The sequence below is a fragment of the Neomonachus schauinslandi genome, chromosome 1 (assembly GCF_002201575.2).
Source record: "Neomonachus schauinslandi chromosome 1, ASM220157v2, whole genome shotgun sequence".
Taxonomy (NCBI): Eukaryota; Metazoa; Chordata; class Mammalia; order Carnivora; family Phocidae; genus Neomonachus; species Neomonachus schauinslandi.
Genome location: NC_058403.1, coordinates 66,267,514 through 66,291,612, shown reverse-complemented (window position 1 = coordinate 66,291,612; position 24,099 = coordinate 66,267,514). Strand labels below are relative to the sequence as shown.

At 38.4% G+C, this 24,099-nt stretch overlaps 2 protein-coding genes across 3 annotated transcripts in view; one reads left to right on the top strand and one right to left on the bottom strand.

The window, feature by feature from the left end:
* Window positions 1–24,099, bottom strand: part of SLC49A4 (solute carrier family 49 member 4) — a 76,916-nt gene that overhangs the window by 16,731 nt on the left and 36,086 nt on the right. For both annotated transcript variants that reach the window (XM_044919767.1, XM_021692435.2), the window contains exons 5-7: window positions 23,706–23,814; window positions 17,320–17,387; window positions 13,645–13,772 (exon numbers count right to left, since the gene is read on the bottom strand). In XM_044919767.1, coding sequence (XP_044775702.1) covers window positions 13,645–13,772; window positions 17,320–17,387; window positions 23,706–23,814 — 305 coding nt within the window. The remainder of the gene's footprint in view (window positions 1–13,644; window positions 13,773–17,319; window positions 17,388–23,705; window positions 23,815–24,099) is intronic.
* LOC110582408 (HIV Tat-specific factor 1-like) lies at window positions 6,588–8,952 on the top strand. Its single transcript, XM_021692434.1, has 2 exons — window positions 6,588–8,089; window positions 8,141–8,952. Exons 1-2 carry the CDS (start codon window positions 6,652–6,654, stop codon window positions 8,950–8,952), a joined length of 2,250 nt encoding a protein of 749 aa, XP_021548109.1. The 5' UTR covers window positions 6,588–6,651.

The following is a 24,099-nucleotide window of genomic DNA, read 5'->3' as shown; positions in this document are numbered from 1 at the left end:
TTGCTTTGTACACATCTTTTTCATCGTATACCTTTTAACTACTAATTGAATTTGAATTATTTACTTAGTACACATCCTAACTATTTAACAACAAAGAGAATTTTATTGTAAGCTAATGAAATAGCAGCTGATCCAACTCCCCCTCATGCAAGGTTCTTAGCTCACGGATTCAGAAATGGTTATCACTGTGTGGCCTGACCTACAGACTTCCCAGCCGGGAGCCACGTAACCCACCCCTGTGCAGGATCCTTGACACAAATATTCCCACTTCATTTTGTAAGAATTCCTATTACACGTAGGATAAATGGGCTGAGATGGATGAAATAACTTCAGAAGCTAGTAAACAAAAAGCAAGTATTTTCATTCAATTCATTCAATTTGCTCACCCTCGGGGTTTGCTTTTTGTATTATATAGAAATGATGACCAAGAGGGTGTTTTACACTGGATGGGGGTACTGAAATCACTTGTTATTGCATAAAGAATCAAAATCGTTCACACAGGAAAGGGTTAAATTAGGATCATCATAATCAGAATGGGGAAAAGTAGCTGTGTTAGGACTGATTTCATATACTCCCCAGTGCTCTGGGACATACATACATCAAGTAGAGGCCAATTTGAATTTCACTTCCATTTGAGTTTTCAGTTTAGGAGCTGATACAATATCTTTATACATTGGTTTGGCAGATCCAGTGGGTGAATGTCATCTATTAAAAGTCAGGCAGACAAGATAATTTCCCTCCTCGTCAGAGAGGGTTCAAACTACATGACTGTTAAATATTTCTATTACTTTCTATAGTGCTGATACTAAAATTATAATAAACTGCCTTTCAATTAAAAAGTCAAGGTAATTTAGCAGAACAAACACAATGCTGATGCAGAGTTTTTTCAAACAAGTTAATAAAATTTCACAGGCCCACAATTCAAATTGCAAAAAACAAAGTCCTGTGTAGCACAAAATATAGTTACGATGGATGTTATTTCAAGAACATGAAATGGATCATAACCCTGAAAGTTCTACTTCCGCCACTCCTGCTCCCAATGACAAACCAAATTAGTAAACTTTAGGGAAATAAAACTATGTATAAAATACATTTTTATTAACCCAAACACTCAAACCTTAGGTGTTATAAAACAAATCGCAAAATTACAAATAAGAACTATCTCATTCAGGGGCACCTGGATGGCTCAGTGGGTTAAGCATCTGCCTTCGGCTCACTCAGGTCATGATCTCTGGGTCCTGGGATCAAGCCCTGCACTTGTCTCTTTGCTCAGTGTGGAGTCTGCTTCTCCCTCTGCCCCTTCCCCTGCTTGTGCTCGCACTCTCTCTCTCTCAAATAAATAAGATCTTAAAAAAAAAAGAACTATTTCATTCAACATTTAATGAGATTCTCAATAGATCATTAATAACAAAAACAACTTCAAACCTTGGATTTATATAATTTTTAAATCATTTTAAAAACTGCTTTCAAATATATTATCATATTTGATCATCCTACTGACTCTCTGAAGCAGGTAAGGCATTTTACAGATGAAGTGACCAAAGTTCTGAAAGTCAAAATGACTGATTTATAGAAACAATGTAAATTAGCGTTGCTAAAAATAATATAATTAAGGCTTACAGAATCTAGCATGTTTTCCACCAAGTCACTGTGTCAGATTGAAAAAAAGAAAAAAAAAACAAGACTTGGTATTTCTTTTATTCATTGGTATTGACACAAAAGGCACGCTTCCCAAATCTGTCTTGAGCACAAAAGCCAGAAGTCATCCCACATTAAGACAGATGACAAAATAAAAAATAGAGGAGCAAAAAGTTACAAACAAGACGATGAACTTCAATCATGATAAATGTAAAATGGGTTCAAAAATTAGTGTTTAGGCATATAACAGGGAAAACATAAGCCTTTCTTCAAAACCATTTATCAGGCACCTATTATATGTAAGCTGCTATGCTGGAACCGTCAATAGGACACATCACTCCTCATCTAAAGGAACATGACCCACATCTATGGTTTAGCAGCCATCTACATGCACAGTGCTAGAAGATAATTATACTTCATTCTTGGGGGGGAAAAAAAAAACTGTGTCTAATCATAAGCAGCAATAGCCCCCAGCATTAGGTGCTGAGTACAGCAGGAAAAGTGTGCTAAATTCTAATAGCAATAGGTTTTCAGGAAAACCTAACAAGCTATGGTAGGTTTAAAAGAGGCTGACTTGGGGCACCTGGGTGGCTCAGTCGGTTAAGCATCTGCCTTCAGCTCAGGTCACCATCCTGGGGTCCTGGGATGGAGTCCTGCATCGGGCTCCTTGCTCAGCGGGGAGCCTGCTTCTCCCTCTCCCTCTGCCTGCCACTCCCCCTGCTCGTGATCTCCTCTCTCCCCCTGACAAATAAATAAATAAAAGCTTAAAAAAAAAAAGAATGGCAAAGAAGAAGTCAAACTCTCTCTTTTCGCAGGTGACATGATACTTAATGTGGAAAACCCAAAAGACTCCACCCCCAAATTATTAGAACTCATACAGCAATTCAGTAATGTGGCAGGATACAAAATCAATGCACAGAAATCAGTTGCTTTCTTATACACTAACAACGCAACTGTAGAAGAGAAATTAGAGAAACAATTCCATTTACAATAGCACCAAAAACCATAAGATACCTCAGAATAAACCTAACCAAAGACGTAAAGGATCTATACTCTAGGAACTACAGAACACTCATGAAAGAAATTGAAGAAGACACAAAAAGATAGAAAAATATTCCATGCTCATGGATCGGAAGAATAAACATTGTTAAAATGTCTATGCTACCCAGAGCAATCTATACCTTCAATGCCATCCCGGTCAAAATTCCAATGACATTTTTCAAAGTGCTGGAACAAACAATCCTAAAATTTGTATGGAATCAGAAAAGACCCCGAATCGCCAAGGAAATGTTGAAAAAGAAAAACAAAGCTGGGGGCATCACGTTGCCCGATTTCAAGCTGTATTACAAAGCTGTGATCACCTAGATAGCATGGTACTGGCACAAAAACAGACATATAGACCAATGGAACAGAATAGAGAGCCCAGATACGGACCCTCAACTCTATGGTCAAATAATCTTTGACAAAGCAGGAAAAAACATGCAATGGAAAAAAGACAGTCTCTTCAATAAACGGTGCTGGGAAAATTGGACAGCCACATGCAGAAGAATGAAACTCAACCATTCTCTAACACCATTCACAAAGATAAACTCAAAGTGGATGAAAGACCTCAATGTGAGACAGGAATCCATCAAAATCCTAGAGGAGAACATAGGCAGTAACCTCTTTGACATCGGCCACAGCAACTTCTTTCAAGATACATCTCCAAAAGCTAGTGAAACAAAAGCAAAAATGAACTTTTGGGACTTCATCAAGATAAAAAGCTTCTGCACAGCAAAGGAAACAGTCAACAAAACAAAGAGGCAACCCACAGAATGGGAGAAGATATTTGCAAATGACACTACAGATAAGGGGCTGCTATCCAAGATCTATAAAGAACTTCTCAAATTCAACACCCAAAAAACAAATAAGCAAGTCAAAAAGTGGGCAGAAGATATGAAAAGACACTTCTCTGAAGAAGACATACAAATGGCTAACAGACACATGAAAACATGTTCATCATCATTAGCCATCAGGGAAATTCAAATCAAAACCACATTGAGATACCACCTTACACCAGTTAGAATGGCAAAAATGGACAGGGAAAGAACAAATGTTGGAAAGGTTGTGGAGAAAGGGGAACCCTCTTACACTGTTGGTGGGAATGCAAGTTGGTACAGCCACTTTGGAAAACTGTGGAGGTGCCTCAAAAAATTAAAAATAGAGCTACCCTATGACCCAGCAATTGCACTCCTGGGTATCTACCCCAAAGACAGATGTAGTGAAAAGAAGGGCCATATGCACCCCAGTGTTCATAGCAGCAATGTCCGCAATAGCCAAACTGTGGAAAGAGCCGAGATGCCCTTCAACAGATGAGTGGATAAAGAAGATGTGGTCCATATATACAATGGAATATTACTCAGCCATCAGAAAGGATGAATACCCAACTTTTACATCAACATGGATGGGACTGGAGGAGATTATGCTAAGTGAAATAAGTCAAGCAGAGAAAGTAAATTATCATATGGTTTCACTTATTTGTGGAACATAAGGAATAGCATGGAGGACATTAGGAGAAGGAAGGGAAAAATGGGCAGGGAATTGGAGGGAGAGATGAACCATGAGAGACTATGGACTCTGAGAAACAAACAGGGGTTGGGGGGGGGTGGGATTGGTTAGCCCGGTGATGGGTATTAAGGAGGGCACGTACTGCATGGAGCACTGGGTGTTATACAAAAACAATGGATTGTGGATCACCACATCAAAAACTAATGATATACTGTATGTTGACTAACATAACATAATAAAATTAAAAAAAAAAAAAAAGGAAGAGGCTGACTGTGCTGGTCAGTGCTGGGAATCCATGTCTGGTGAGGACAGCTTGTGAGAACCAAGGGATGCTTAGATTAAGGCGAAGGCCAGACATGACAGGTCTAATGTTTTGAGGGTGTCAGTGGAAGGGGGAGGGAGCTGACTTGCCCTGTAAGCTGTGTTGCTCCAAATCAGTTATCGCAATAGGAGGAAGAATTTCCCAGGACCCAGAGCTGACAAACAATGGGACAGGGAACAGCTTCCTCTCTGAGGTGGTATTCCAGTTGCAGTCAGATGGACATATATCTGGACTGTAATGGAAGAGATTCATTTACTGAATAAGTTATATCAGATGATAACTAAAGTTCATTCAAGTAAATCAATGACATATACATTTAGGTAAAGAACTAAGATATTAAAAACAAAAATTTTATAGGGGCCTCTAGGTAGATAAGAATAATAGAGAATTTATTTACAGTTTTATTAAGAAATATTATAAGAAAGAAATAAGAAGGATTATAAAATAGTATGATAGATGTTTATCACGAAAAGTTTTAAGTATTAGAATCAAGAAATTTCCCTAAAGAGTTGGTTTTTAACATTACTTTATTGGATAAATTTTATTATTATGCATGCTGACTGAATTTTATTTTATGATAAAGTTAGGAAAGTTAACTGGGAATTATTAGATTAGACCTTTATTAAAAATATTTTTACAATCTAAATTAAACTTGATATTGCAAGTGAAAATACTCCTTCAGGAAATAGACACATGTAAAAAGAGAAACAGTAAACATTCACAATGTTTGTTAACAGCACAGTTTTTTCCATCGGTTTTGGGTGTGTTGAATATACGGGATACATACATATGTATGTACACACACACTGGTAGAACATTTCTGTACTGCTGAGCTGTACTTCTCCTCTCGGCCTCACGTTTTCTCCCTAAAAATGGTTGCTGTGGCCTTTACGATCTGCCACTGATTAAAGTATGCTACTGCATATTTCATGTACTCATGAAACTGTGGCTCCAAAAGAGGATAGAGTATATTTTGCTGCAATATTCATTAATGGTGGTGATTTTCTTTCTGTATGTTATTTTGTGGGTGTCCCTTGTTTAGCCTCTTTGTTGGCTCACTTTAGTCCTATAAAGGCTGACAGGTATGTTTAGAGTCTCTTAGAGCTGGAAGGCCAAGTGGTTGTATCTTGCAGAAATGAAGCACAACTAATAATCCTTTGAAATAGTGGGCCCAGAGTTGAGATGGGTTGTGCTATCAGATATCACAGGTACAGGTTTATCAGTAACTTTTAAGTTCCCAAAGAATTATTTATGGTTCTGCAGAAGGCGATGCACGGTTACATCATGGAACACTGACTAATCACCTGGTCAAGCCCCCTACCTTCCAGAAACAGAGTCTGCCTACAGACTTGTTCCTCTTCTTGAAAATCTCCGTAAAAAACAAAAAAAAAAGAAAATCTCTGTGGATAAACTTTATATGCTCTTGCTCAATAGGCCCTATCAACAAGTTTACGATTCTTACATTTAAGATTTTTCACAAATCCATTCTCTTCTTTTAATCCACGTTCTATTTTTTCCTTCTTGATCCGACAGTGATGAACATGAGTAACAGTCATGACCGGTTCATAAAGGTGGAAAGAATAATTAAGTCACTTAGCTTTCCTTCCTTAAAATCCCCAATGTCCTTAAAAGTGTGCATATCTTTGGGGCGCCTGGGGGGGCTCAGTCAGTTAAGCATCTGACTCTTGATCTCAGCTCAGGTCTTAATCTCAGCGTTGTGAGTTCAAGTCCCGTGCTGGGCTCCATGCTGGGCATGGAGCTTACTTTAAAAAAAAAAAAAAAAAAGTGCATTATTTTTAATCATGCTCATCATCCCCTTCTGAATTTTCTTATTCCTATTAAGAGGATCACTCTCTAGGTCGCGACGTGCCGACAATGGCGACTGCGTCAGCCTGAGCGGCTCTCAGTTTTCCAGTGATCTCCTGACGTTGCCGCGAGGGCCGTGGGGGCCGCGGGAGCCGCGGGGGCTGCAGGCGTCTCAAACCTGGTTGGTGGCGGCGGCGGCGGCGCGTGCGCGCTCCCGCCACGCCCTGGGTAGAGCGGGGGCGCTGAGGCCCGGTGGAGCAAGCCAGCTTCCGGCTGCATCTCGGCCTCTTTGCTCCTGTTTGCTCGCGCGGACCCTGTCCCTTGCCTAAGTCGGCAACATGAGCGGCAACAACTTGGATGGGAACGACGAGTTTGATGAGCAGTTGCGAAAGCAAGAATTGTACGGCGACGCCAAGGACGGCGACACCCAGAAGGATCCCAGTGGAGAACCCGATTCTTTCGGGCAGCAGCCGGCTGACACCCAGTATGAGTGGGACCTGGAAAAGAAGGCGTGGTTCCCCAAGATCACTGAAGATTTCATTGCTACATATCAGGCCAATTACGGCTTTTCTAATGACGGGGCATCTAGCTCTACTGCAAATGTACAAGAAGTCAGTGCTAGGACTGCAGAAGAACCTCCACAAAGAAAAACCCCTGAACCCAGTGATCCCAAAAAGAGGGGAGAAAAGAGAAAGGCCGAATCAGGATGGTTTCACGTTGAAGAAGACAGAAATACAAATGTATATGTGTCTGGTTTGCCTCCAGACATTACAGTGGATGAATTTATACAGCTCATGTCCAAGTTTGGCATTATTATGAGAGATCCTCAAACGGAAGAATTTAAAGTCAAACTTTACAAAGATAATCAAGGAAATCTTAAAGGAGATGGTCTTTGCTGTTATTTGAAGAGGGAATCTGTGGATCTCGCGTTAAAACTCTTGGATGAAGATGAAATTAGAGGCTACAAATTACATGTTGAACTGGCAAAGTTTCAACTGAAGGGGGAATATGATGCCTCAAAGAAGAAGAAGAAGTGCAAAGACTACAAGAAAAAGCTGTCTCTGCAACAGAAGCAGTTGGACTGGAGACCTGAGAGACGAGCCAACCCACCCCGAATGCGCCACGAGCGAGTTGTCATCATCAAAAATATGTTCCATCCGATGGATTTTGAGGATGACCCATTGGTGCTGAATGAAATCAGAGAAGACCTTCGAGTAGAGTGTTCAAAGTTTGGACAAATTAGGAAGCTCCTTCTCTTTGACAGACACCCAGATGGTGTGGCTTCTGTGTCCTTCAGGGATCCAGAGGAAGCTGATTATTGTATTCAGACTCTCGATGGAAGGTGGTTTGGTGGCCGTCAAATCACTGCCCAGGCGTGGGATGGAACTACAGATTATCAGGTGGAAGAGACCACAAGAGAAAGGGAGGAAAGGCTGAGAGGATGGGAGGCTTTCCTCAATGCTCCCGAGGCCAACAGAGGCCTCCGGCGTTCGAATTCCGTTTGTGCTTTGGAAAGGGCAGGGCCTTCTAGAGTAAGGCATTTTTCAGAGCACCCTAGCACATCTAAAATGAATGCACAAGAAGCCACAAATGAAATGGCGTTCGAAGAACCTATCGATGAAAAGAAGTTTGAAAAAACTGAAGATGGGGGAGAATTTGAAGGAGATGCTTCTGAAAAAAATGCCAAAGAGAGTGGCCCCGAGAAAGAGCCTGAAGAAGGCTACCCCCAGAAAGAATCTGAAGAAGGCTGCCTCAAAACAGAGTCTGAGGAAGGCTGCCCCAAAAGAGAGCGTGAAGAAGACTACCCTGAGAGAGAGTCCGGAGAAGGCAGTCCTGAGAAAGAGTTCGAAGAGGGTAGTCCTAAAACAGAGTCTAAAGAGAATGGCCCCGAATGGGAATCCAAAAAGAAGAGGCTCAAAAATGATTATGAAGAGAATGGCCTTGAAAAGGAATCTGACCAAGATGGCCCCAGCAGGGAACATGAGGAGGACGAGAGCCTCCAAAAGGAGTCTGATGAAGACGACTTGGAAAGGGAATCCGAAGAAGACTGCTCTGAAAAGCAGTTTGAAGATGGCTCCGAGAAAGAATTTGAAGAAAACGGCCTCGAGAAGGATTCTGACGAGGACGGCTCCGACAGGGAGTTTGGTGAAAACATTCTTGGTAGGGAGTTTGAAGACAATGACTCTGACAAATCGGAATTTGGAGATAGCAGCTCCGAAAGAGCATTTGAGGAGGAAGTCTCCGAGAGAGAGTTTGACGAAGAGTCCGATGACAAGGAAGAAGGGGAAGACACATACGACAAGGTGTTTGATGATGAGTCAGACGACAAAGAGGACGAAGACTACGCAGACGAAAAGGGGCTCGAAGACGCTGACGAGAAGATGCTCGAAGACTCGGATGACAAAGAGGAGGAAGAAGGAGTAGAGGTAAAGGAAGATGAAGACGTGGACGAAAAGATGTTCGAAGAGGATGATTCCAACGGGAAGCTGTTCGACGACAAGGATTCCAGTGAGAAGCTGTTTGACGACTCTGACGAGAGAGGGACAGTGAGGGGGGTGGGGAATGTGAAAGACGAAGGGCCCCCCTCCACAGGCAGCAGCTTTGTCCTCAGTAGTAAGGACGACGTCGACGACATTTAATCCCTTAAACTTGCTTGGTAGGGAGCTTCCTCCATCCGCATTCTGCCCGTGCTCCAGGGTAATTGCTAGCAGTGTTACATGAACGTGTGCCTAGTGGTAGGATGCCAGCAGAATAATGCATTGAAGTTTTCACTGTTACCTGTACTTAATGATTTTAAATCTGTGTTAATTGGCCAGCCGTTCAGGTAAAACTTCATAGTATAATGCAAGTCAGCTGTGTACTTGTCCTTTGTCAGATTTGTTAAATGCATGCAGAATAATATTTTTTAAAGTATTCTGATTGAAGTTTGTGATAATTCAAAAATAAAAAAAGTTGTTAATATGCCGAAACTGGAAAAAAAAAAAAAAAAAGAGGATCACTCTCTAGCCTATACATGTCACATGCCTTTCAATAAACCGAGTATGTTTTCTTTCTTCAAATGCCTCTTGAAGTCAGCTTGTAGTCACCTATCACTCTCACGGGGCTCACATCTAGCTTATCTGCCCCCCCCTTACTCCCCACTCACTATCTGTTTCTGACCTTGCCACTGTGGTCTTCCAGTAACTTGAATTAGATGAAGAACCTCCCAAGGCAACTTCTGCTAAAACTCAAATTATATTGTTTCAGCAAACTCAGCATCAAAGTGCTAACATTTTTCAAAATGCCATTTTCAAAGCATTTATCTGTTCAGTGAAAAATGACTGTGTGAGCTGTGGCTAACAGGGTTCAATACCTACTTTTCAGATAAGGTGAAAAATGTCTTTTCATAATTTTGTATATAGAATAAGCTGCAAGATTTTGAAACTCACATTATCTAGTCATGAGTTAATTTATTTGCTGTTTTGAAGACACTTCAATTAATAAAGATATAATAGAATTTTAAATACTGAATTTCCTTAAGGAAATAAAAGGATACTGCTGATAGCCTCCGAGGGGATGTATATAAGCAAGCACATGTATCAAAACAGTGCACCTCTAGATAGAATGGAATGATCCAGTTTTTCTTCTATAGAGATGGCAACAATAATATCAAGATCAGTAGATCACAAAAAATACTGCACCAGAAGGTTTTAGTAGTAGCAGCACTTATAAAACATGGTTGAACAAAATTAACTAGCTTTTAATTTATTATGTCAACAATTATAATTAATGCATATATTTTCACACTTTTCATGTAGATTCTTCTGATATTTAAAAGTAACAACAGGAATACTAAATTTACTAGAAATGGGAAAAAGACTAGATATTTTCCTCATTAAAAAAAGAATGACTCTGGTAAAAAAGAAATACGATTTTGCCATTACTGGCTTTAAATATCAGTTTAAAGGTCTAGATCTGTCTATAATTAGATTTTGTAGTAAGTTCCCTTTCATGAAACCTCTTCTACTTAAAAGGAATTAGGTCAGATTTTTATAAAGGCAGTAAGAGTATCTGTGACAGATGATTCAAATTCTCCATTGTTCCATTAAAATGTGCCCTTTTGCCTGCCTACAGCTAGTGCTGAGTAACAGAGTGGCCATGGTTGCTATTACCGGCAACACGTCATATCCACTGAGATTTAAAATGGAGATAATATACACTTCATTCATCCATCCATTCACCCACTCACTCATTCATTCATCACTCAGGGCTTGTCCTAGGTAGTAGGGCGGGAGTTGGGGTCAGAATTGCTAAGGCACAAGTCCATGCTCCAGATTTTCAGATTGGTAAGGGAGATAAGAAACACACTCAAGTAACTATTAGGTGGTATCAGGAAAGAGAAAAAAACACCCACCATGATCATTCAGGAAAGGAATGTGAAAATCTAGTTTTTAATGCAGTATAAGTTAAAAAAGTATCTACCAGGAGTTTCTTTTTTTCTTCTTTCTTTCAGGAGTTTCTAAGTGACATTTAAAAACTGACTTGCAATTGGAAGTAACAGTAGAATTTATAAATTCAGTTGTGAAGATGGCCACATCAAACTTAACCTTTCATTTCTGGCCTTGATTTAATTTAGAATTCTGCTTTCCTTTCTGTCCAACATAATTATTTTCAAGGACAGACTGGAAAAACATAGTCCTGACCAGGGTCAATTATATCAATTTTCCTTTAAGATTTATAAAGATGTATAGTTTTCAATACATACTTTTTTTCTGATTATGAAAGTAAAACATAAAAAAAAAAGTAAAACATGCTCATTATTACAAATCTAGACAAAAAAGGAGGTAAAAAAGAAATTTTCTTTTTACCTCCACCCAGAGATAAAACTGTTAATTTTATCATATCAAATAGAAAACACATAAAATTTAATGAATGGAATATCTTATAATGAATAGTCTACACTCAATTCAAGGGCAAAAATGTGTTCATTATATACTTACAACTTTGTTCTTATAGAATCTAACAGATACATACTTGACATACAGTACCACACACACACACACACACACACACACAGACAAATCTGAGTGTAATGCCATGAATAAGAAGAGTTGTAAACCAGAACTATTCTATCAGAATGTTGTGCAACTGCTAAATTATGAAATTATACCCAAATAAAATAAAACAAAAAATTCTGGTTCAGAATACTTGCCAAAATTGTTCAAAAACCCTAATATAGGAATGTTAGTATATAAAAAGTGCACAGTATCCAAAAACCATTACTCTGGACAACTGGGCTTTATAGGCAAAGCAATAAAAATTAAAGAAAGGGATTCCTGGCAGGATGGTACAGGGCAGAAATTTCCAAACCTGTCTTCACAGCACACTGAGTGCCTTAGTAATTTTTTCATGGTGCCCAAGGCCAAAAGAAGTAACTAACAGTTCTGTTAATTACATAGTCGGGGCCAAGCCATTTAATAAATATATATGTCCTAACAATTTAGTGGCCATTTAAAAAATAATACCCATATATTGAAAGAAATGTATTTTTATTTCAGTCTCAAATAACCACAACAACTGACTAATGAGATACGTGCAATCTGATGGGAACTGCATGACTTCTCAAATCTTGGAATCAAATCCGAGAATCAGACCTGATTTTTGTGCAGTATTTACTTTTTATCACAGCCACTGCAGGAAACCAAACTTTGCAAAGATATGATGTTATCAAAAAAGAAAGCCACAGGGATCTAATGATGAAACTGGGAACTCTCTTGAACCAGAGGTTCACAAAGTGGCTGACAGATGTGGAATATCTCTGTGTTTCCTTCAGAAATTTAAAATAACCCATGATGCCCTTGTGAATTTGCTGTGGCACTCCAGAGAAGCTGGCTTGGTAGGAACTCTAAAATAAAGGCTGTCTTTGAAAAATCTGATGCCTCTGATATATAAATTGCTGGTCATTTTATTACAGAGCACATATGTGCAAATTGGGATACTATGACAGATCATTTTATAGACCAAGAGAGCTCTGTTATTGCTTCTTCTTTTCCTTTAACAAAAGACTGCTAAAGTTGCAGATTTTTTAATCCGTTTGCAAGTAATAGCCACCTACTGGATTATGTGTTTAATTATGGGATTATTTATTATAAAGGTAGACTGGAGGATTATGTAGGATTATTTATTGTAACAAGTACTTGCATGGGTAAGAGCACACCAGAGTCTAAAAGTGGCTCTCCAGGGTCCTACTGCCCAGTGGAATGTATGTTTTATGGGGACTCCATGAGAGAAAGGTTCCTTTAGTCTACCTATAAGTACGGCTGCAGATGGAATTAAGGTTGCTAATCAGTCGACCTTAAAATTGGGAGATTATCCTGGATTATCTGGGTGGACTCAATGTAATCACATGGATCCTTAAAAGTGGAAGGCGGGGCAGAAGATGAGAGCTCAGAGGAAGATGTGACTTGGAAGAAAGGTGCAGGTGATATTGTATGAGAAGGACTTGACCCATTGCTGGCTTTACAGATGGAGGAAGGGAGCCACGAACCCAGGAATGTGGGCAGCCTCTGGAAGTTAGAAAAGGCAAGGAGGTGGATTCTTCCCTAGAGTTGGACTCTTGCCTAGTGAGACCCAGGATGGACTTCTAACTGGCAAAAATGTAAGACAATAAATTTGAGTCATTTTAAGCCACTATATTTGTGGTAACTTGTTACAGCAGCCATAGAAAACTAATACAGACCCCCCCCCCCCAATGATACTATTAAGTAACAATGCAATAGCAACTATAAATATTTCAGGTCAATTAGATGAGCTAAGTAAGCTGCCTATGATATACTTCCAATAGGTATTTGCCAGTAAGTTTTGTTTTGTATTAATGATGTAAGAAGACTGAATAACCTATAGGTGCTGGTTGAAAGAATTTTACTGGTGTATACTTCAAACATAGCTTTATGCCTTTGTTCATTTTCCTTACACCTAACAATGATGTAATGACTATGAAGAAGATAAAAATCTTTGTATCAACGCTCTGATATGAATTTTAAAAGAATATAGGCTTTTCTATGCTATATAAGTTTAGGCTAAAGATTATACTTCTTTTCCATATGTAAAATACCAATGAAAATATTTTAAATTATTTCTTGAACTTTTTAGATGGGAAGATAGTTTGATGTCTGGACGTGGGAGACATTTTTGTACATTTATTAGTTTTATAATTTTTATAGTTTTATAAGTATAATTACTTATTCTATTTCCATTAGTTATGGAAAACAAGAAAAATTCCTACTTTTGGGGTATATATATTTTTGTGAACTGAAAATATCTATTCAAAGCTCAAAACAGTCTGTGTTTACCTGTGGTTAAAGGCAGGTGTGTGATGCTATTCAAACAGGTCAGGGTGAACCACGTGGACGATAGGGTAGCCCCAGAAAACAGGAGGAGAAGAATTAGTTTCAGCATACCCCTGATAAAATCTGCAAACCTGAAAAGAAACAAGGTTCTATTATAATTCTTCCTGGATTTTTAAGATACTATTTAAATTAATGACACACTTCCATTAAACAATAATTTCTTGAAGACATTTCCACGAGTTCTTTCTAAAGCAAGTGACAAAACTTTTTTTTAACTGGTACATTTTGTGTGTATGTGATAAACGTTACTTTGTGGGAAATCTTTTTTTTCCTCTTGCAAAACACACAAAATGTGATCTCTGTTCAAGATCTGTAACTTACAGGATGGATTCTGTGTTTTTAAATGCTACTTTTACTTTTGTTAAGTATTCTTCTATACTTTCCAAACATTCTATAATGAACACATATTATTCTAGTTTTTTTTTTTTTTTTTAGATTTTATTTATTTATTTATTTGACAGAGAGAGACACAGCGAGAGAGGGAACACAAGCAGGGGGAGTGGGAGAGGGAGAAGCAGGCTTCCGGCGGAGCAGAGAGCCCGATGCGGGGCTCGGTCCCAGGACCCTGGGATCATGACCCGAGCCGAAGGCAGATGTTTAACCACTGAGCCACCCAGCCGCCCCCATATTATTCTAGTTTTAGAAAACAGGCTAACTGGTTGACATAAACTGGCAAAGATGACTCTCCCAAAATTCAAACTTGGAGAGTACAAATGCTTACCCCGGAGCCCCCGGGTTCCTTTATGATCTGCTCTCTGCCTTACTAGTCTCCAGTTGGGCAGCCCTGCTTCTGTTTCTCCTACAAGCGATGGTTGCTTTTGCATTTGTCTCGTTTGCCTGGAACGCTGGTTACTCCCATTCCTGACCTTTCTCCTGCTTTCCCCATAGGTCGTTCAGGTCTCAGTAAGTCTTCACTAAGACTCTCTGTGCTCACGGAAGAAGTCCTCACCATCTATCCCGTCTCCATACCCTATTTCTTCACAGCACTGATCTCTATTGGCATTTCTCTTGCTCTTGCAGGTGTTTATTTTTTGTCTTCCCCATTAGACTGTAAGCTCCGTGAGAGCAAGAGTGTAGCTCTGGAATAATGAATACTATCCTCTAAAGGTTGTGACTTATGTTTCATAGCATTTTAAGTTCTCAAAATTCCTGCTTTTTTCTGAATTAACAAGAAATTGAAAGGCAAATGGCAGAGATGCTTATTGTTATGAACCGCAACTTTTCTATTTGCCCGTCACTTTTCCTCATCTGCTAACTGATGGCTGTACAGGGCACAGTTCTCTGGTTGTGCCTACAACTTACTCTGTCCTTGAGAATTGTTCCTATCGTTGAAAAACCAATCCCTTCCCAAATATAACATCTACCGTGTTTTTTCTACCTTGAAAATTGATCTTAATTTCTACTGTGATTACATTACTGTCCTTCTTAATACTTTCAAATGCTATCTTTTGTGCTTATTTGACGTGATAAGGTTAATCATGTTTGTAAGCGTTATCGAGACTAAAATAGCTTTCCTATGACAGCTGATGCCATCTTTTGGTGGAAAAAAATGGATGCATCTTTTGCCCAGGGACTTAAGTTTGTTCTCAACTATGAAAGTTCACGAGCAGAAAATTCTTATGTACTCTGAAAAAGGTTCCACAGCTTGATAGAAATTTCCCTCAAGAAAATCCAAAAACTGTTATAATTTCACGCCCACCAAACACTTTTTTGATTTATGTTTTGGTATGCTGCAAGAATGTACTTGTCTGGCAGATGGCGAGGTATGAGAGAATAAAATAGTTTTCTGGTACAATCAAAACCGGAAAAAGTTGAACAGTGAGGACGTTGACAGGGCAAGATCACACAAGAATAAGCTAACCAATGTGATCTGCTATTTTTGTAGACCTACTCCTTTCAAATGGGGTAATACCATCAAACTATACTGTTAGGACATTTTGTAGTGGCCTTTAGTAACATAATTACCAAAAAAAAAAAATCACCTAAGCACTAATGTCTATAAGGAGATTCTGTTCTAGGGATCCCCCAAATGGTGTTATGAACATAACTTTAAAACGGATTCTAGGCCTAGCAGATAGCTACAATTGATTTCAGATCCCAAAGTAAGGGTAGTATTTTTTAGAACTTCCATTTCAATGAATTAAAAACAGAAATGTCCTCACTCTCATTTTTTCCTCTAGCTCTATTTCTATATAGATAAAATTAAGGGTTTACAGAAAGAAAATAAAGCAAAAGGTACATGTGAGATGTCATTTCTGATACACGATAGTTCCCTCTTTGACCTATCTGGTGCTCAGAATAGGATTTGGTTAATGATGACTCACTATAATAGGCTTGGAGATTTAATTAGAAAAGTTAGATAGGGATTCTGTCAAATATGACAGGTCAATGTATTTCATTATCCATGTAGTGATTTCCTACAAATGCTCTCTGCCTATTCCTCTTCTTTAGCTTTTAGATTTTATTCTTATATTTCCCAAACTTATAAAAACCTCAGAGTGATTTAGAAATTACAGTGTCAATTTATTCTTTCATTATCCCAGAAACGCTATGTAAACTGTAAGGTCTAGATATAATATTATCCTCTGTCAATTATGTTTAAGTATTCAGAAATTGAGGTGATTTACATATCTTATTTGATCTCCCCAAATATGTAATTAGATTCTTCTCTTTCTGGTAAAGTTGATTGCTTAATTTTGTTTTTGATGAAACAAGGTAAATGATTTGAGAAGTGAATGAGTATTATCTCCTTGGAAACACTAAGAATAGTTTTACAGGCAGTCACCTGGATGAGTGGTATTTCCATTCTTTTTTTTTTTTCCCAGAAAAAAAATGAGACTTTTTACTTCTTCTGACTCATTCTAAAAATGTGTTGTCATAATGGGTTAAGATCAAAGGGAGTTTGGTGAAACTGGAAGTTTTTATGTACATTTTTCATCAAAATGGGATAAACACAGGGATGGGGGGCGCCTGGGTGGCTCAGTCATTAAGCATCTGCCTTCAGCTCAGGTCATGATCCCAGGATCCTGGGATCCTGCCCCACATCAGGCTCCCTGCTTGGCGGTAGCCTGCTTCTCCCTCTCCCACTCCCCTGGCTCATGTTCCCTCTCTCGCTGTGTCTCTCTGTCAAATAAATAAATAAAATCTTAAAAAAACAACAACAACACAGGGATGTACCTGCCAAAAAAGACCAAAAATAAATATCTGCTAATCAGATCCTTCCTTTTCATGGAAAGTTCTAGAGATGCTCTTACAAATGATTCTTTTCAATTCTCGATAAGTATTCAATTTGCCTTTATTACTGTATCATCTTTCTCTGGGTTCCATTTGTAGATGCTGTTCTCCAATAATATGGAGACAGGCAGCTAGCTTAATTACGCTGGAAATACATCTCCATCCTCCAAAAACATTTTAGGGCAGACTGCTCCTGAGAAAGGTTTCTTGTAGCAGGAAATTCTTAATGCATGTGATTTTTCCTGTAGTCTGAACAAGTGCCCTTCTCTGACCTTTGCCTGTTTTATTTTTCCCTGAATTTTAGCATTTATTGAAAGCAGCCATTTTTTTGTTTTTTTGGTTTTGGTTTGGTCCACTCACATGTTTGACATAAAATAGTCTCACCTTGCCATAGCTATTCCAACAACACAGCCTCCAACTATGGACCAAAATCCAATCCAGCCAGCATCTACCTGTGGGGAAAGTGGCAGACACATTTAATATAAGACTATGAGGTTGCAATTAAGAAGGCATGAAAAAAAGATCCTCTCTAATCAATATATTATTCAATATATATGTATGAATTTCTATGTACATGTATAATTCAATATATAATCAACAGCTAAATGGCAACAAATCTAGAAAATATTATTTAAGAAAATGAATAAAATGAAAGGATTCATGTGTGACTAATACAATTGCTCTAAGTAAGTACATCCTTGATTAACTTTTTGTTGGAATATTTAAATCAACAAAATAATCAGTTTCACAAACAAATGTTTTCAAGTATGTACTACATTGTACTAGAACTCTTAACAAAATAGGAAAAGGACAGAAGATGGTTACTGACCTCAAGAAGTTTAAATATAACCAACATACAGGAAAACTACTAACAAATAATCAGGCGCTCAAACGTGGCAACAATTAAAGATGTATCAAGAGTCACAGAAGAGAGAGCAAGTGAGAGTGAGAGAAATGGGGGTTGAGCACCTAGGGAGATTGCTGAAAGACAATTTGAGCTGGGTTTCAAATATATAGCTCATTCCACGCATGGGAAAACATTTCCAACCCTGCCATTTAGCAGCTTTGTGACCCTGGACAAATTTTGTCTTCTCACCCATAAAATGGCTAAATGAGATAATTTGTGTACAGGACTTGGATCAGTGGTCAGCACACAGGAAATGCTCAATAAAGACTGTTATTACTACCTGATAATTCTCCATCTATCTAATGTCTTATGTCTCTCCTCCCCTCATGGTCAAACTTTTTCAGAGCAATCTATAAATGCTGCCTAGATTTACCCATCACTCATGTATCTTTAACTCCTCCTATGACTTGGTTTCTGTCCCAATTCATACTCTTAAGTCTCAGTTTCCTCATTATTATGATGAGGATAACAAAGGGTTTTTTTTTTCAGACTTAAATAAGCTAATACATGTAAAATGTTCAATACATGTTAGTGGTTACCATTGGAATTCCATGTGTCCCTAACAATATCAGTGCATTTTGTCTCCTCTTTCCCTTCCCATGGCCGCCATACTTGCTTATTACCTTATTTCTTACTTCTGGATTCCTGTAATAGCTTCTTAAATGGTCTCCACAATCTATTCTGCCCACTATTGCTAGAATAATTATACCAATCATTCCACTTTCCTGCTCAGAAACAGTTACTGGCTTTTACTGTGGTTACAGGGCCAAGTCCAAACCTGACCTGCCACTTGAGAGCTGCCAAACTAACTTCTACCGTTTATTATTTTCCTAGTCCTATTTCTCATTATACCTATACACTGAAATGTTATCTTCTACCTGGGCACTCAGCTGGATTATATGTCTCAGCTGCCAGTCAAACACATGTGACTATGCGCCTAAGTTCTCAATGGAAGCGGGCAGAATGAAGGTGCTCTCTAGGCGAGAACCTGGAAGACGTCTGTATGCCTCCTCCGCGCTTCCTTTCCCTTTCTGACCACTAGAATTAGGATGTAATCACCAGTCTAAATCGCACATACAATGACAAGGTGCTAGGGGACAGGACTGCGGCAAAGTGGAAGCAGCCTAGGTCTCTAAATCAGTGTGAGGAAAAGAGCTATCCAAACTGTGGACAAATGTCCTAGATTGTTATGCAAACTGTCCTAGATTGCTATGTAAATGAGAAATAAATTCCTTAAGCCTCAGAATTTTGGGATTCTACTTCTCATAGCAGCTTAGCCTACTCTAAGTAATACAATTACTTAACAGGATTTGGTGCCAGAACAAAGATAAGTACTCTGGAGAAAGAGAACAGCCTGAAGTTTAATTTATCTCTACTTTTTTTTTTTCTTCATATCACTGGCATTTGGGGCCAGAGAATTCTCTGTTCTGCAGAACTGCCCCTCTCATTGCAGAGCATTTAGCATCCATTGTCTAAGGCTCACTTAATGCTATGAGGCCCTCCCAAACATTTCCATCTATCCCCTGGGTGAGTGGGGCCCTGTGTCAGGCAAAGAACCACTGTGCATCTGACTGTACTGATCCTGGTCCTTTCAGGCCAATTGTGCTTTTCTGCTTCCTTCGTTCATGACATCTGCTTTAGTTAATAATATCTACCCACTAATTTATTAAAACTTTTATTTAATTTTAAAAAAAGATTTATTTTAGAGAGAGGGAGAGAGAGAGCGCATGTGCATGTGGGGGGGGGGCGCAGAGGGAGAGGGATAAAGAGAGAATCTAAGCAGCCTTCCTGCTGAGTGAAGAGCCCAACTCAGGGCTTGATCCCATGACCCCAAGAACATGACCCTCAGATGAAATTGAAAGTCGGCTGCTTAATCAAGTGATCTACCCAGGCACCCCATTTTCCTCATTTAATTTTAAATTTCACTTTATTTAATATCTGGTGTGATTTCTGGTCTATCTCTCAGAGTTTATACAGAGAGAGATACTTGAAAGGGCATCTCAGGATTTATAATGTGAAGCATAAGATCTGCAAAATCAGAATCATTTAAATGGGTGCTACACTTTTCTTTCTTGGAATTGAGCATGCTTGGAATACCTGCCATCCAGAAAAATCAGTTAGAAAACTAAAGGAAGGCTTTCTTCTTATGGTGAAGGTACACTAGGACATTTGGATTCATATTCTGGTTGAGAACTAGAAAATATAGGGGAAAAATCCATCTGATGGCATCAGAAGGCCAAGAAGGTAATTCCAGAATTATGGAACCGTGATGCAGAATGGGAAGGAAATCCAAAAAGATAAGCCTGGTATTTGGGGACACTTTTCCCTTTGGGGTGTCTGCTGATTTCAGAAAAGGTAGCTAAGGTGCTGAGGGTTATCAATAGCCTTGCTGCCCTAAGAAAGAAAAAAAATTGAGTTCAGGGCCTATTGTAGGGTGTGTGGCCTTGTAAAAAAAAAAAAAAAAAGCCTTTATTTTTTTAAAAGATTGATTGATTGATTGATTTGACAGAGAGCATGAGAACACAAGCAGGGGGAGTAGCAAAGGGAGAGGGGGAAGCAGGCTCCCTGCTGAGCAGGGAGCCTGACGTGGATGTGGGATGTGGATGTGGGACTCCATCTCAGGACCCCGGAATCATGACCTAAGCCAAAGGCAGACACTTAATTGACTGAGCCACCCAGGCGCCCCAAAACCTCAGCCTTTAGATGGTGACTTTGAAGGGCTATACCTAAGAGTACTGTACACTGGAAAGAGAATAGTATTCTGTGGGACTGAAACACAGCTTTAAATAATCTCAATTCCTGAAACTGGATTCCTAGATTCCTATAAGAAAAAACACAGTTCTTTCTGGGGTTAAATAACATCTTCTTGACGCCTAAATGAGATCTACAACTTTTTATATACTATGTCTGGCACTCAGTCAAAAATAAAGGCACACCTCATAAGGAGATAAGAAACCACCAAAGATAAGAAAACAAAAATGAATACCACAAACATAAAAAGACCCACAGGGGATCTAGATCAAGGAATTATGAGACTTTAAGCAACTATTTTTGATAATTCAAAAAAGTAAAAGATCGAGCACTTCTACAGAAATTTGGAAACTATGAAAAAGAAATAAAAATTTTATAACTTAAGAATATAACTGAAGTTAACAACTCAGAGATGAGTTTAACAAAATATTAGAGCTGAAAACTGAAATAGTGAGTTGAAAGAAAGGCTAGATGAAACATCCAGTCTGAAGCAGGGAAAGGCAAAAGGATAGAAAATTCAGAAATGAGATTAAGAGACATAGGGAATATAGTGTGAAAGTATAACATATAGTCTCCAAAGGAAATTAGAGAAAAGAGAACCTAAGGAAGTTAATTTTTATTTTATTTCATTTCAACTAATTTAAATTTCTTTTTCTCAAAGAAGATTTTATTTATTTATTTGAGAGAGAGAGCACGAGCAGGGGGAAGGGCAGAGGGAGAAGCAGACTCCCCGCCGAGCAAGGAGCTGGATGCGGGACTCAATCATGACCTGAGCGGAAGGCAGATGCTTAATGGACTGAGCCACCCAGGCGTCCGTCAACTAATTTAAGTTTCAAATTAAATAGCCACAAGTGGCTAGTAGCTACTGTACCAGACAATGTAGTTCTACAGATAACATAAGGGAATATATTAATAAATATATGGTTTACAAGGAAGTTAATTATAAAAGTTAATTCTTAAACTGATCTTATAGATTCAAAAAATTCTAGCCAAAATCCCAATAAAGGGGCATATTTATTCTACAAAATACCAAACTTTATTATAACACTAAAATACTTGAGACACTTTGGTAGATAAAAGTGATAAAAGATAGGCAAATAGACTAGAGGGAAAAAAGTAGTTTAGAAACACATCTGTGCACATAAGGGCACTTCATTTTGACGAAGATGACACTAGAGCGCAATGAGAAAAGCATGATCTTTTCAAAAATTAATACCAGGTTAATGGATACCTACATGGGAAAAAAGAAACTGAACTCCTACCTTATAAAAAGCACAGAATTCAATTCTAGGTTTAAATGTGACAGGAATAATGATAAAGCTTCTAGAATAGCATTATCCAACAGTGCTTTCTATGATGACAGAAATGTTCTGTATCTGCACTGTCCAATATGGTATATATGGTATATTTGTTATATACATATTAATAAACTTCAAGCAAGCAAAGATTTCTCTCTCTCTCTTCTGCATTATGGTCTCTGCTATATCCAGACTATCTCTGAGTTGGTTTCTATTTAATACTTCCTCTTTGTAAATACGGGTCACATTTTCCTGTTTGTCTAATTTTTTTTTTAACAGTATGGTACATGCTGTGGATGACACAATATAAAGATTCTGGATCCTCTTTATCTTTCTCTACAATGGCTGATTTTTGCATTTTGTGTAGTAGGCAGTTCAGTTAATAACTGATCACCTTGAACTTGTATAGGCTTAATTTTGTGTTTTATTAAGGTAGTAAGTAGAAACCAAAGTGTTTCCCAAGCCCCCCTCACTTGGTAAGACTCAATCTCCAAATTGTCTCCTCTGCCGATTTTGGTCAGGGCTTGTGTACTGTGGGTCTAAGTAGAATAGGCCTTATTTTACCTAGAGCATGGTCTTTGATTCTAAATTTTGGCTTAGATTCTTGTGTCTCAGAAGAAGCCCAAGGTATTAACAAGGTTTTAATGAGGTCTTACCATTCTGGCTGAGCCAGAACTCTAAGACCCCAGCACTGCTTGCCCTCTACTGTATTCGTTCTGCTTTATACCTCCTAGCAGTCTTTCTGTTAAGCCTCTGGTAGCTTTGCCCTTTACATGTGCAGTCCATCTCTCAGTCAAGACTTGCTGAGTACCCCACGTAGTCTTCTGGGGAGCCCCCTTCTGCACAGCTCTCTTCTTTACAATCAGTAAGAAAAAGGCAGCCCAATAGTGGGCAAGAGACTTGAACAGGTGTGTCACAAGAAAGGATATTCAAATATCCAACAAACACTTAAAAAGATATCACTATAATGGCATTTAACTGCACAGCCGTTAGTATTTCTAACTTTAAAAAGACTAACATTGCCAAGTGTTGGGAAAGATGTGGAGCAATGAGAAATTTCACGTCCTGCTGGTAGGACTATAAAGTGATACAACTGCTTTGGGGGAGTTTGGCATCATCTATCAAATCAGGCATATACTATTCCTAGCCATATATCCAAACAGAAATGTGTATAGAGGTACTTCAAGAGTTTATGAGAACATTCCTACACATTGTTTGTGACAGTCAAAAACTGTAAACAATCCAAATGTTCATCAAAAGTAGAATGGACAAATTGTTGCTCACTCATGCAATGGAATGGCACACCAGTGTGCTGGATTTCTTCCATTTGCCCCTTCAAAGCCCTCTACTCCTTTCTACCATGCTACCTGGAAGTGCGGAAAAGGAATACATGGCCTGAAGCATATAGGTGAAATGGTTATTTTTAAAGAAATGAGATTCTGAGACCAGAGAGAAAGTGAGAAATTAGATGACAAAGTAGTCATATAGTTGATGATGGGATCTTAAACTTCTTTATAAAGTATAAAGCAAGACTAGGATGGAGTGAACAAAATGAAGATTTTCCTTCTCTACATTTCTGTTTATTAGCATCATTAATAGCAGCCAAATAAATGTAAAATTCATGGCTGTCAACAAAATCCAGGAAGAAAATCAATATTATTTTTAACTATTTCCTAAGGATCTTGCTTTTGCAACAATGATATCGGATAATGTTTTACCCAGGCCTTGAAGTTTAAACCAAGAACATGAAGACAATATTTATAATTTAAATGAACTAAAAATACCTACAACTTATAAAGAAATAAAATGCTTACTTGGCTGACATGCACTGGTGTTAAAATTAAGTCCAGAACTCCAGACCAACCAGCAAATACACCAAGTGGTATGGCATATGCTAAAGCAATCATCAAAAATCTCATGTTGCTGTAAAAGAGAAGTAAAAGAAAGTATTACTACAGATTCCAAAATCTTGATTTTAAATTCTTACTCATGAAAAATGTAAGTCCTTTGGAAACTGGAACACCAGAATCAGAAAGAGAAAATAACTGTCAGTTTTGTAATAAATTCAAAGTTCTTTAAATTTTTTGTTTTTATGAAAACCCTTCTTGTTCATATTGGTTAAAGTTGTCAATGTTTACTATATAGATGAATTACCAACATTATTTCATAGAATGAACAGGAAGTTTCAATTAAAAAAAAAGCTCTTAT

Bases quoted from the DNA above. Each gene is read 5' to 3' on its own strand.
- LOC110582408 (XM_021692434.1), top strand. From the start codon at position 6,652: ATGAGCGGCAACAACTTGGATGGGAACGACGAGTTTGATGAGCAGTTG. The intron at 8,090-8,140 runs GCCCCAAAAGAG...AGTCCGGAGAAG, and splicing joins AACAGAGTCTGAGGAAGGCT to GCAGTCCTGAGAAAGAGTTC.